General features: G+C 35.3%; 1 protein-coding gene across 1 annotated transcript; it reads right to left on the bottom strand.

The window, feature by feature from the left end:
• Positions 1 to 1,652: 1,652 nt before the first annotated feature.
• Positions 1,653 to 10,853, bottom strand: LOC133326175 (uncharacterized). Its single transcript, XM_061534852.1, has one exon. It carries the CDS (start codon positions 10,848 to 10,850, stop codon positions 1,713 to 1,715), a length of 9,138 nt encoding a protein of 3,045 aa, XP_061390836.1. The 5' UTR covers positions 10,851 to 10,853; the 3' UTR covers positions 1,653 to 1,712.
• Positions 10,854 to 15,428: the final 4,575 nt, after the last annotated feature.

Genomic DNA, 15,428 nt, shown 5'->3' with positions numbered 1-15,428 from the left:
CGATAAGATATACAGTATTCTCCGCTTAATTACCAGTTATTTTCAGTACAAACCCTTACAAAATTGCACGTCTAATTACCCCCTTTTAATTACCCATTTCATTTTTTTCCCCTTAAATAACCTACCCCAAAGTAACCGTACCTTTAAATATGTTCCATGTAATTACCCAATGTATTTTTTCAATCTGGCAACTTCACTTAAAATGGCTTACATTTGCTAGTGCACTTGCCACACATGTGCACATAAAATCTATTGTTCTGAAAATTTTCGTGAAATGTCGCCCAGAAATAAATCTTTGTCTATCAAACTAAAGCTCCAGTTAATATCTCAAGCAAAAAAGGAAGAAAGAACAAAACACCAGTGTCCACCGATATTTACCCTCGCTTGGTAATTAACCGGGGTCCACGGCTAATTACCCTAGCGAGGTATTTAACCGCGCACGCTTAATTACCTTCCACGGATAATTAATCAAAAATCTTGACATTTTCACTGAGGTAATTAAACGGGGTTTACTGTACAATAAAAAGGAATTAAGAAAAAAATTTTTGTGACTCAAATAATGAATATAAAATATTGTCTTTAGTTTTTTTCATTTCGCAATCTAGGACATGGATCTCAGATTTGGAATTCCTTGAGTGGACACGAGCTCAATACAGAATGTTTTCTGATAAAATATTTAGAAAATTTTCAAAAATTGACATATGTTAGCTTTTTCCCAAAATCGGTACACCCGTTATTAAGTTAAATGCTTTGTAACTAACTATTTTTCCTTTTATATATAGATATCAAATAATACCAATAAGTCACTGAGTGACTTATTTCTTACCCACTGGAAATAAACATTACCAAATTGCTGACAATACCACAGGCCCTTTAAGTACCAAAAATCTTTCTATACTACGCAAATATCAAATCAGATGGTATTATAATATGGTTTTTATATACCTAATCTTTGGTAAATATCTATGAACTTATAAAAAGAACACATAACATATATCCTAAAAAAATTAGAACCAATTGTACCAATTTGCTACTCAATGGGAACACAAAGAACCAAATGAATGTCAATCCGTTTTCTGGGTAAACAAGTGTAATATAAAAAAGTCAACATTATATTAACTTATATTACAATATTACGTAACTTCATCACATATGTCAAGATAAATGTTCAAACACTTTCTCTTATACTCAATAATAGAAAAGATAATCTTACGAAGGCTCAAAGGCAACAAACGTCCTTATGAGGAACGCACGTACCTACTTTCTGTTATTTCAGAAACATCGCAAAGGGATTCAACCGATATAAACCTAATATATCGTACAAGATCATAGGTAATAGCCTCAAATGTTTACAGATGTTTATAGACAATATTATTGTTGTATTTATACCTTTGCGAAATACTCATTTAATTTAAATAAAACCTTGATTTTAATAATGAAAATTGTGATTTTATTTTTAACTATGAATACGACAAACTCTTATTTGATACATTAAATAAATAATTTATTTAATTTCTTATTATATACAATGAAATAATTCAATGGGATGTAATTATTAAGAGAGCTTAAACAATATCAATTAAAGTGAACGTTGTTGAGTTTAAAGATTTGAAATTATGTTCTTACAATCAACAAATATAAGTGATAGATTAAATGATATTTCCCGTATGTTTGCTTATATTTTGTAATATACTTTATTCATTGTTTGTTATTTAAGTGCCTGCAGTTGGTTCTTGTCTAATTTCAGATTTAAGCTTCACAAACTCTTTGGCGACTTCATCGTTATTGCGTTGAGAGAGTATGCGCAAAATGGTCCAACCGGTCTCATCCATATGGATTCTTCTCTGCAATGGCAACCAACTGGAAAGAGAACCCTTTTCCAAGATATCTTTAAGCGGAATAACAGCCACACCAACCAAGCGATCATCTCTGGCAAAGCAGTAGTCTTTGACGCAAATATGTAATTCGAAAAAATCTAGTTGTTCCTCGGTACCAATAGTAAAATTAAATGACTCGTTGTATTTTGGAGACCAGTTATTTGACTTGGATTTAGTAGCAAATTTGCGTTTTTTATCCTGTAAGTTTGGACCAATTAAATTTATTTCAACAAAAGGTCGAAACATTCCTGATGGTATATTCCATTTAAGATCGTTGGCGGCAACAACTTTAACATTTACTTTGAATTCGCCGGTGCCTGGATGAGAATACAAATCAATTTGTACTGATATTTCACCAACACTTTCTTCCTCTGGGTCTGGATCTAGAATTTGACATGAAATAAACGTTTTTATTAGAGTGTCTGTCATTTGTGTGTAAAGACTCAGAGCATAGCGCAAACTTTGTAATTCGGGAGACTTTTCGAGGAACGTTTTCTTCAAACCATTTCCGCCTGCGTGGAAGTATTGTTTTATAGTGTCTAAGGCCACGTCGAGAACTGCACATTGTTTTGGTGACAGATTTTTTTCGACTTCCTTTGAAATGTCCATGACACCGCTCAAAGCACTTTTGACGTCCTGTTTTCCAGCCATGTGAGACTTAAATAGGCGGCCCATATCTTCAATTTTCGCATTAGATGCAAGGTTTTTAGCATTGTCTGTAAGATGTTTGAACATCATTGTTTTGTCGGTCATTGGAGGTAGGACAATGGTTTTCTCCAATGTGCGCATTACGATTTTCCATAGCTCCTTCAGAAGTCGCTTCAAAACAGTTTTTTCACAAGACTGGGCATATAGTGTAAGGGATCCATCCAAAAGATCCATTAGTGGCCGCAAAACTTCATCGGCCTCCACAGCGACAACGTTGCTATTAATTTTATCGCCGGTTGAATTTCCTTTAACTGCTAGCAACAAATCGCCTAGTTCTCGTAATGACTGCGTAATACGAGGCTCAAGACTAATGGCAAATTGCGATGCTAATTCATCAAGCGCAGAATTAAGGTTCTGCTGCAACTCTTTAAGAATGTTGGCGGCATCTTCCTCGAGTTTATCGCCACCCATTGATTCGAACATCTTTTCCAATTGCACACGCAGTTGTTGAATATTATTCATAAGAATACATGCAACCCTTTCATCTTTTGTATGTTCGGGAAATTCTTTTTTAACAATATCAGCATAAGCAATTAACACCTTCACGATAGTTTTAGCAAAGCGTCTCATGTAACGTTTCCATATTTCTGGATCAGGACACTCGAGCTTGCTAACAACATCGAAGCATTGTGTTAGTTGTGTAAATACGTCTACTACCGAATTTGAAAAAAGAGAATGCTCGCTACTTCTTTGGAATCCATCTTTTTTATCGCGATTAAAGGCACCGTGAAGATATTCTAGCGAAACGTCGTCATTTTCATTAAGCCATTGCATGACGAATGGCTCGAACCACGCTGGGTATTCTGGTACGGCACCTTTATGAGGGGGAACCTCTTTAACGTAGTTGCTATACAACCATTTAACTCGAAAATGTAAGTTCATATAGGCGGACGATTTGCATAATCGATGTTGTTCATGTTCTTCCAATGCGTACTTCATATCTACTGCGAATAAACTCCACATTGTTGCAGCGGAAAGTTGACCTATATTTAGTTCTTGTGGAAATTGATTCAAAACAGCTCCGTAACTATTTTTATCTTCGTCAATCACTGAGACTATCAGCGCTATTAATTTGTGCCAGAAATCAACACTATCCAATTTTGGTCCATGGTCGTCAGATTCACGCTTCGCCTCGTTTGGATCCACCTGAAATTCCCTGTTGTAAAGTTCGTAGCAGTTCTCGAAAAGAAATTGGTAAGTGGATCTAAGACAAGCTTTAACGCAATCTTTAACGACTGTGCTTGCTCGTGGTGGACTCGAAAGTTCCTGTACTTTCATCCGGAAGAATGTAATACTAGTTAGTAAGTCCACTGTAGATTTCAGATCCATTAGTTTTTCGGGGCTAGAAGCGGGGAAATTATTTCGGTACATTGACAAGTCGATTCGCAAAGAGTTATGCAATTGATCCAACAATTTGACAAATTTCTCCTTTCCGAAATTGCTTGCAGCAAATCGATCACTAGCAGAAACCGCGGACGAAGCTGTTGTATGCGCGTAATATGCATTTATATTTGCTAATAGTGTACTCATAACTGCTGGCACCCCGGGACACAAATATTTGGCTGATAGGCAATGAAAGTGCGTCATAGCTTGGTATATGTTTTCTATGCCGTAACGCATAGCAAACTCGTCGACTATTTCCTCAGGAATTTCATCAAAATACAATTTCCAAGCCTCGTCACCCTTTTGCTGCGGCAATTTAACCATGCCATTGTTTTGCTCACAAAGATAATGGAACAGATTTTCATGTAGGCATGTGTATTGCACGTGATAAGGGGCAACTTTTTCTTCGCCTTTTATTTCAACTGATATGTGCAGACGAATAGCTCCGGAAACTGCGGATTTGTCAGTGCGTTTTTCTAAATTATACCACACGTCCATCTCACCAGACAGTGTACGGACTTCAATTATAGTTTGACCTAAGAAATCATCGGACTCCCTAGTAAGTTTTTGTCTCAGTTTTGATTTAAGATCATTATCTTCATCCCATACACGGACTTTAATTCGATCAGAGGAATTATGACACTCAAAGTGGAATTTTTCATTCCAAACTGGGTTTAATTCTTGTGGCATTGTACGTGTGCGTTTCTTTACCTTACTAACTTGAACGGTCACGTATGGATCACTGGTACCGCTTTTATCCTTCGCTATTAAGCCTTGAGCACATATCACTGTAATGGCTATTTTGGCGGACCATTTACTGGTACCATCCAATACGCTCTGTTTCATTGCTTTCATATGACCTGTATGACTTTTTTCCTCTATGTTAAAAACAGCACGAATTAACTCAAATATTTCAGGCTTTTCTTCCTCGCGCTGTTTCATACGCTCCTTCATGGCAGTTATTATAGAATGTGCTTTATCTTCTGCTCCGTGTTTCGAACTTTTCTCGGCAGCTCTTTGTAGACAGTCGGCATTCAAAAGATCTTTACATTTCTCGTGACACTTTACGCCACACTCAGTGCAACGAACACCCTGTCGAGCTATTCCCCATAATAAACCTTCACACTCATAACAGTATGTTGGGGAGGTTGCTGTCCAAAGAACAAAATTATGAGGGGTTGTTGAAGAAATTGGATATATTAGCGCCTGTAGAGCTTTTTTGTACACATGCATTTTCAACTCTTCATCATTTAATGTGGCCCTTGGCACAGCAGAAGTAAGGCCAGCATTGCGTTTTATAGCTGCCATCGTTATTTCAGATACAAGTGGTATTGATTTTCGTCGTGGTCTTATATCTGGCATGCTGTCAATGTTGCTGTAGAAAGGGTTGTCTCCAGGGTGCCCATTGATTCGCATTCCTACCGAACCAGGACCGCTTCCATTGTTAAGCTGCATTATTATTTTGTTATAAGCCCAATGCCAACGCTTAATGGCTGTTATTTCCGGTTTTCTCTTCGAAATTTGCATATGTCCGCTTACAACTTCTTCTGTCTCACCGCGCATTAACTTTTTCTTTCCCGACATATTTTTTGTGGCAATTTGCAGGTCATTCATTGGGAACTCATCATCTTCGTCGTTCATAACGATATTGCTAGATTTTCGACTTAGTGATTTCGAAGGCGAACCAACCGTATCATGTAAACCAATAGACGACATTTCATCTTCCTCATCCTCCTCCAATATAATGCTGTCCTGTTTTTTCATATGTTGGTGTCCATATTGTTGGTTGGACATGGTTGTTGTAGGTTCATGCATTTCTCCCATCTGTATCGCGCCAGTCATTGTTGTTTTTGCCTGCTGTTGTTGATTGTGATTAGAACTTTTAACACTACCGTTTGAACTTTCTTCATAATTGCCACTGCCATCACTAGGGCATAAATCGTCAACGTAGTTCTCAGTATTTTCGTTCGAGTGTTGCTGCAGATATTCAGGTTCTTCTGGCACATGAGGTAAAGATTTTCGCTTTGTAGGAGCAATTTTATGAGATTCTTGGTTCTCCGTATTTTTAATGGTATTATATTCATCATCTGCCTCAAAATAATCATCTTGGTAATCATAACCTCCATTAGCGTGTTCATAATAAGCATTTGTAGACACAGGTATTGTCGACGATTGTGCTGTGTGCTGGACATCCATATAGTAATCATCCTGTCCATTATCGATGTCGTAACTCGGCGTACGCTTTAGCTGAAGAGATTTGCAAGGTATAACGTCTTCGCTGTCATCGTAAATCTCTGCAGGTTGTTTTATTAAAACTCCCGATTTACCATTGATGATGGGCAGTTTTTTGCCAGTGGATCCAGCTGTTGGCACAGTCGGCAATAGTTTAACTTGCTGATTTATAGATTTCGGGGGCTGATTACCGTTAGCATATTGAGTACTGTCATTATCGACAATATTCATTTGTTGTTGCGATGTTGTGATTATTTCAGGTTGACTTGTGTAACCATTTATATAATTTTTTTCATTCGTGTGAACTGCATGCGAAGATGAATATGTTGTTGTAGAAGATGAATATATTTGGCCTGATTGTGGTTGTTGCTTTAAATTTTGTGTATTATCCCTAGCATCAGATACTACACTACCATCTTGCGAATTTGGAGCACTCGTTGATTGCATGTTCTTTTGGACCTTCGTACTAGCTATAGTTGCACCTTGGTTAAGCACTTGAGTCGCAGTTTGCATAGCCACTGCAGCTTTTCCAAATAGGGAACCGAACATTCCGCCACCGCCACCACTTGATTTCGAGGTCGTATTTGCAGGAGCTGGTTTTGATACATGTGATGTAATGCTTGTCAATGAAGGTAGAATAGAACTGGTAGCACTTTTAGCACTTGATGTGGATGTGGCACTCGCCACAATATCTGACTTTAGTGGCGTGGAACTAGTTACGAATTTCGATTCGTTGGCATAACCACTCGGAGCTGTAACATAATCGTACTCATTATAATCATTTGCAGTAGTACAATGAGTACTGTCGGCAAAAGTTGAATATTCAAAATATGAATTATCAACGACATTTGCCATTTTCATGTCATCATGGGGATAATCGTAACTATTCGTTACCTGACAGTACTCATTTTCTTGACTTGTTACATGTATACCATCATAGTCTGAACTAATAGACGTATCTTCATTCATTGCCGAGACGACATTAAATGCATTTGCTTCTTCTGTGTAATTATTGTTTATGATAAACCCATTCGTAAAATTATTATTGTTGTACATTTCCTCGTTACACGTTGTCTCGTTTATTAATGATGAGGTGTTGTAATTTTCTTTTGTAATCAGATGGTCGTATGAATCAGCTTGTACAGGCTTAGACAGTATATCATTTGAAATGGTGATCGAAGACGATATGGCGTTGGTATTTGTGGTCTGGGTGGATGTTACAGGGGGAGCTGATGTAGATTTCGTGGCAGCCGCTAATAAACTGCCAACGTTAGGCACCAGCTTGGAAGCTAATCCAAACCCAAATCCTTTTTTTGATGTTGTAGACTGTTGCGAATCACTGCTGCTGGCATTGTCGGTCGCCAGCACATTGTCCAGTCCCCCTTTTAAGCTCTGAGATAGTCCACCAAACATGCTTGAGGCTTTACTCACCGCGGAAGCAGCAGTAGCATTTGAAGCAGCAGCCGCATTTGAAGTGACGGAATTTACTGTCGGTGGTTTATAGTATCCTCCACTAATGGTAGATTCACTACTGCCAATAGAACTCGTACTATATAAAGATTTTTTAGTATCGTCTGAGTAATTAGAGGACGTAGAAACCACAATAGTCGAAGTAGATATGACCTGAGTACCCTGTACATCTAATACACTGGTGGTAGCCGTCGTGGTTGGGACACTATTATTGGTACTTGTGGTAGTTAAAATAGTTTTAGATTCGCTGGTAGAGATTGCGGTCGTTGTAGTGCTTGATGTGTCGATAATCAGTGATGTAAGATCGACATTAAAACTGTTATAGAAACTATCATCGAAATCGACCTTTGGTAGCCCAGTATCCGTAGTGTATGAATATGTAGAGCCGATTTCGCTGGCGTTCGAAACTGGTTCTGATGTTGTTGTTAGTTTTTCATTTTCTGGAAAATCATCCCTTTCTTTTTTTGTGTCTCCTGGAGATAATGTTGTCTCAATGCTCGTTGTATTTTCTCCAGAATTTATTAGTGAAAATGTACTAAAATAATCTGCAAAATCGTTTTCATTACCCACGTCTTTTACGGTAGTATTTAGATCGGCCGAAGTTATGGCGTCAGTATCTGTTATTTTATATGTGTTGAAGTAGTCATTTGTATCGCTTAGGGAAGATGTAAAAAGGAAATCAGTTATATATGCTGGTAATTCCTTTGTATCCGTAACGGTTGAATCGAAAGATAAAGCTGGAGAGATCGATGGAATCTTTTTCAAGTTATCAGCTTCCGAATATTTAGATTGCATAGTTTCGGTATTGGTCAAGGTGGTGAAAGAGTATGAGGATGTTGGTTCATCGGCATTTGTTTGGTTTGAATCAGATGTTTTAACCTCTGCAACATCACTATCAGAGTCTCCTAAGAAATTTGAATTTTTCGGTAGGGAATATTTCGTTGATAGTGGTGATTCGGTAAGCTGTGGCTTTACTGAATCGGATACTGTGGTAGCTGTAGTTGCGGTCAAACTAAACTCTTTTGTAGAATTTAAATAATCTTCGAAGGTATCACTGTATAACTTTAAATATGAAGGTGGCTCCCAAGAACGTTCTTCTAATATACTAGCTACAGTGGTTGGGGTAGAACTTAAATAATCTGACGATGGTAACGTTTTGTATTTCATGGGTGATGATACAGTTACCGTTGTAAGGCTTGACGTTGTGGTGGACGAACACGTGTAAGAGGCAAGATCTACATCGCTACAACTAAAACTATCACTTTGCAATATTTTGAAACTACTGCGTCTGTCGGCATTAAATGTTGTATAATCATCAAAAGGCTTACTGTATGTACTATTCACAGATTCAGCGTCTTTTGTTGATGCGGAAGTCGATGTAATATCCGGAAACATTATGGTTGATGATGACAATGTGGAATATTCTACATGATCTACATTATGATATGAGATAGGAACGGAATGAGAAATTTCAGAGGATGTACTTTTATCGACGCCGTTATTGTATATGAAATCGATTGTATCCGCGTATTTCGATTGGGATATTGTCAACGATTCCGTACGTGGGGCATCTGATGTTGGCTGGGATTTGTTAATATATGTTGGTTCTTTTTCAATAGAAGAATATTTCGTCCGAGATGGTAAATCTATAGCTGATATTGTGCTGACGGATGTAGTTGATGTTAATGGATCGAACTTTTCTGAATCAAACTTATATGATGTATCTGGTAAGATGGATGCATCTGATATCATAGCAGACGATCGGATATTTTCAGGTAGATCCGGGCGAAGGTGATCCATGGACGGTGATGTGGGCGCTAAGACTGATTCATTTACGAAATCGTCAGATAGTCCTTCATCAACATGTTCACTGTCACACGTTGGTCTGAAATCATCTGCAAACTTATCATAGTAGCTGCTGCCTATTTCACTGTCGTAAAAATTGTTGTTTTGATTAAAGTTATTATCGTAATTACCCCTATAGTTGGTGTTAAACACAAGGCGCTTGCTATTATTCTCAATATTATCGACTGAAATGTTACTTGATAGCGCTGTTTGGTCTAATGATGAAATTTGGTTTAAGTATGAGGGTGATGAAACATCATTCTGAGCGATTGGCAAATATGGTTTAGGTGCATTTGAGCTACTAATCAGTAAATTATCTTTCTTAGAATCTAGTATACTTGGGGAATTCGTTAGCAAACCAATCGTTGAGGATTTTTGCGCCGCAGTGGGTGATTGAGGCAATTGTTTGCTTTTGCCTCTACTCAATGTTTGAGGCGTATTGGGTAATTTCTTTGGCAATTTTCCATACGATGGGACAGATGGTTCAAATGCTGATGTTCCTGTTGTCGATATGTCACTTATATACTTTATATTGTCGGATGAGACGATCGGAGATGAAGAGGACAATAAAAGTGTTGTAGGAGCAGCCATGGGTACAGAAGATAAGCCATCTGCAATGCTGGCTTTTACAGTTGTATAGGAACGAGATTTCAAATCATTAGTGGAATCAGTATTGCTGTTGACGGTGTATCCGCTGTTGGTATATGAGTATGAAGAGACATCGAAAGAGTTAGGATGTTTTGATGTTGTTAGTCCATAATCCATTGCACTAGAGTATGTCCCAGATGCGATTGATTTCGTAGAATGTTCAGATTTTTTTAAAAGGTGTTGTGGAATACGTGTTTCACCGCTAGCTATAACCGATGCAGTGGTCATTGCAAGAATAATTGATTGGCGGCGTTTTTGTAAATCTTGCAATTTCTGTTCATAAGCCGATGTTGTCGCATTCGATATTGAATCACTGTATGATGGTATTTTATTACTGTCGCTAAAGCTATAATCCCCATAGCTCATCGTCGACTGCATTTGCATCGCAGTATGAGGACGTGGTTCCATCATGTATTGATCGTAATACGTACTCGAATCGGCGTAATCCGTTGCTCTGCTACTCGAACGACTTCGTGTAACGTCACTAGTATAGTATTTGTTGTATGGCATGTTGAGTGTTGTTGTTGAAAGCGTGCCCATGCTATCTTGAAGACTAGAATGATTTTTATATAATGACGTCACTGCAGCCGTTGAGGTAGCCATTGGCATCATGCAGGAATTTTCTTCAAAATATGGATTTAGGGTAGCACTGCTTTCCCTCGTGTGGCTATAGTTGTCGTACCACATTCTAAAGCTGTATCAATACCCTTAATTTTGTAAGAATTTTAGATCCTGTTTTTCACTATCTGCTCGATCTTCAACCTCATGTGCATTAATTTCTTCTGCAGAAACAACTAATTTGCTAAAAAGTATTAAAATACACAATTATAAAAATATTTATACCATTTATCTCTATGATAAGAAATATAATACACAAAGCTAAGTAAAGTCTTTTCATAAAATTAGTTATTACAAAATATTGACATTTATACCTTTTCCACAGTGGTCGACATTCGTTTGAGCGCATTAAATGCATCATATTTTTGATATTTTACTATGAAAACACATTGGTCTGTTTCCGTACTTGGTCTGTTTCCGTACTTCAAGAATCTACTTTTTTTGCTAGGGTAACATTTTTTTATTATGATATCGTAAAAATATTAAAAATTAGTTGGTTCTTGCAATAAGGGAACGATGGTCATTATATAATTAAAAAAAATAATTTTTTTAAGGTGTTGAATATCAAATTGAAACCATTTTTAACATTTCTTTAAATAAATAAAATTAATATTTAACACGATGGACATGATATTATGCTGACAGTATTTATGCTCATATCTGACCAAGATTCCTTAACAGCATATTTAAGGCAATTTACACCTCTGCCACAGAAATCTTCTATAAGTGGAATGGACAATTTAAACCCCCTGTGTTAAAAAAATCGTTACAATGTATTCGTACTATAACAATCTGGTCCATCTGAATACAACGTATTCTAAAATTTTATCATTTATGTGCCCAAGCCAATATTGGCTTGGACATTAATTTAGTCCATCCATCTGTTGTAACAGATAGCTGCAAATGTTTCTTAATTTTTTGTATCCTTCCGAATTCGTTCTTTATCTCTCAAACTGTAAATGATTTATTAATTTTGCAATTTATTTGATAAAAGAGAACGATTCAAAAAACTTCATTACATGGACTATGCCAAAAGCTTAAAATTGACAGTATATCACATACTCAAATCATAAACAACACTACATGAGCTACTCCAAAGGCTTAAAATTAACAGTATTTAAACGATATAAATTCATAAATTCAAATTAAAACATACGAATAACATGGTACAATTATAAAAGGTAACAGCAAATCCCATCTGATTTGATTCCAACGTAATACTAGTGCCAATATGCATTTGACAAATTATGTTTTTAAAAATCACCCACCAGGAAAATTGGGAGCGTATACAATTTTAAATTTTTTATTATTAAATGTGCTTTCGTATTCAATTTACTCAATCTGCTGCTGGGAAAGTTGGAGGAAGCAAATCTTTCTTCATGCAATTCCCTGCATTTTCATATGTGTTACACATATAAGTGGCATTGGCTCAATTATAAGAAAAGATGTGGAAGCGATAGAAAAATAAATTTGATAGATTTTCATTTGTTTTTCAAATTTTATTTTGAGGATTCGAAAATATTTCATTTTCAAAATAAATATAATTTGTTTGTTTGTTTACACTTTTCTGTCCAATGACGTTGACACTAGTACAACTTACAACAACAAATTTCCATGTGGTTGTTGTATCGTTTGTTGTACAACAGCACCTGCTCTACCTTCTATTATTTACCATGTATTCGTACATAAAAATATGTTAAACAAAGCCTATTATAAATCAGTTATTAATATTAAACAAAATATACACATTAAAATCCATGATCAATTGCATATTGAAGTAACATTTTAACGAAACACTGAATATTTTAAGAACCTGTGGCGTACTATTGAACACCCGAGTAACTTGAATATGAGTATTCCTCACAGACCTACTAAATAAAAATAGTTCTACCACTAAGGAAGTTGTTTGGGTTTCATACAAACGAAATACCAAGAAACTCTTTGACATAAGGAGAAATGTCATCTCAATATCAATATATCATTGGCCTTTAGGCTTTTTTTACAAAATAAAATATAAAATAAATAAATATGATCACGCAACTTAAGTACAAACACATAACGCATTGCTCTATAGAATAAAAGCCTAAGTTTGCGCAGGACAAAATCACAGCTGCAATCTCAACACAATACATAAAGTGAGGCATAATCAGTGCATGCACTACCTACATCCTTATATTTTTCGGCAAGGCAACGTTCAAACAGTATAGCTTTCGTAAAATAATGTTTACCTTGGACACTAACACCAAACCACTATCAAGCAACAATCCAAGACAGTTCGTGGAGCTTACAGCATCTATAGGCGAACTATCGATAGAAACATTTATTGAATTCGCTCGCATGTTGCATTGGTAGAAAACCACGTAACTAATATATTAACAGTGAAATCAATTGAGGATTGCAGCACATCCATGTACACATATTCTCCTTTAAATAATATTTGTATATCATCTGCAAACGAAAATGGCATACAACTCCTACTATTAATACAACTGAACATATCATTAACATATATTACAAACAACAGGAGACCAAGAACGGACCCCTGAGGCACACCACTACTTACAGGCAACGTTCTCTAAAAACAATTCTTACAACAAACATATTGCTTTCTGCCAAAGAAATATGAAAATATTTGATTGCATGCTGACGACGAAAAATTGAAGAAACTATGTAATTTATCGACCAATATGGAGTGACTCAAATTAAAATTAGTTTTTTTACATGATTTTATATTTTTAAATGAACTACGCTCAAACGATTTTCCTGGCAAAATATGCCCTATTTTTAGTTATTTCAAAATTATTTCGATAACTTAAATAAATTCAGCATTTTGTTTAAAAAATTAAATAATAATAATGTGTTTTCATAATAAAATTTTAATTATGTGCGCCCAAATAAATGTCGACCACTGTATAATTCCAACTTACCAATCGTCCATTCGGACGTATCCCCTTTCAGTAAATATATCAGTTTAAATTATAGTAAACCCTGACTAATAGCATAATGGTAGAAAAACTTATTGTGAAACTGATCATGTTGTTCACGTAAATATACAACTAAAATAATTAGTGATGTGATAATAGTAGATTCAAAAAAGATAATAAAACAAAACTAAATCATAATTAGTTATTAAACTAATTACTTTTTTTGAGTTTTTGCCTGTTATGGCGAAGATTATTGTATGATCTTATTTAATTAAAAGTCAGTGAAATTATACCTTACATATGATAGCTGTGTCTGTTTACTCAATATTTTAAGGAATTTATATGAAATTACGCAAAATCTTACTGGATGTCGTCTACTTACTTTGCTCAGTATTATTCCAAAAGAGAATAAAAACGGCTTGCTCTCGGAAATAGAACTAACTTAGCAAATGCTACTAGAAATGTAGCCAGACACAAATAATAACTCAATAAGTTATTTTGTAAGGGTAAGAGAGATACGTTTTCTTCAACCCAAGGTGTATTTATATAAGGTGTAAGTGACAATCCGTTTTTACTTTTTTGTAAAATTTAAATTTTGGCAAGTGTTTAAAATTAATTTTGTGATCCGTTATTTACTTTATGTAGAGCAGTTCAATTACAAAGACCTTAAAAGACGGGATTTATCCGAACATTATGTCAGGTTCAACTCAAATGGGGTTTTCTTACTGTGACGACCAATGTTCAATTAACTCTCAGAGTGAAGTCTATATTTTTGACATTGTTCAATACCTTGAAATAATGAAAATAAATGGACTCCTTACTCAGCCTACCTGAGTCCCAGAACACAGAAAATATTATAAATAATTGGAGAATACACCCAGAAGTCTATTGTTAAAGAAGTGAAAAGTACTGTATTCTTTTCGGTTATAGCGGACGAAACTACGGATATGTATCAATATGTATAAGATTTTTAAAAAGATTAAAAAAACATACAATTTTATAATAAATATTTTCGTAAGTAGAAACTGAAGTGGATCTTTGGACCACTATGTGGAAAACAAAAGTACAGCTACAATCTAATCCACCTGATGCGAATGTAGAATGTGACGAAAATCTATTTCTAAATATAAATATATTGCCACAAATCTTAATAACGATACCGAATGCTGTGGTTACAGAATCAGCTGAAGGAAGTTTATCAAATACACTATAATCGAATAAATCGGAAGCGAATACTGATATATATATAAGACTTGAATTGTAATACAGATTATTTTTAATAATCAATACATAAAAGTTAATGAATGTATATATTATTGTGTTTGAATACATTTTCACGATTAGTATTCTTTCTATAGATTATCATTTATATTTTCTAATAAACATATACGGATTTAATATGTTTACAAATGATCTATATATTAAAATAAAACATTGTTTATATTATATTTAAGGAATGTAAGAATGTTTGCTTTTTTCATTTCATATCAGCGATCTATCTAAGAATAATGTTGTTTTTGTAACATAATTAATTGTTGTAATTCATGTAGGGGAGAGTGGGGCACCTTTGAACACCATTTTGCTTTCAAGCCTTATAATTTTTTTTATTTTATAATTTTTGGTTTCTTATAAATTTTAACTAATAGGTACATATGTAACCTTTAAAATGAATATACATATGACATACTATAAGCTTGATAAATATATTTTATTACTGTTTTAA

This window comes from Musca vetustissima, unplaced genomic scaffold, assembly GCF_032173495.1.
Source record: "Musca vetustissima isolate MV318-11 ecotype Yass unplaced genomic scaffold, APGP_CSIRO_Mvet_v1 utg35446, whole genome shotgun sequence".
NCBI classification, from domain to species: domain Eukaryota; kingdom Metazoa; phylum Arthropoda; class Insecta; order Diptera; family Muscidae; genus Musca; species Musca vetustissima.
Note: the sequence above shows the minus strand (reverse complement) of the source record. Positions and strands in the feature narration are given on the sequence as shown.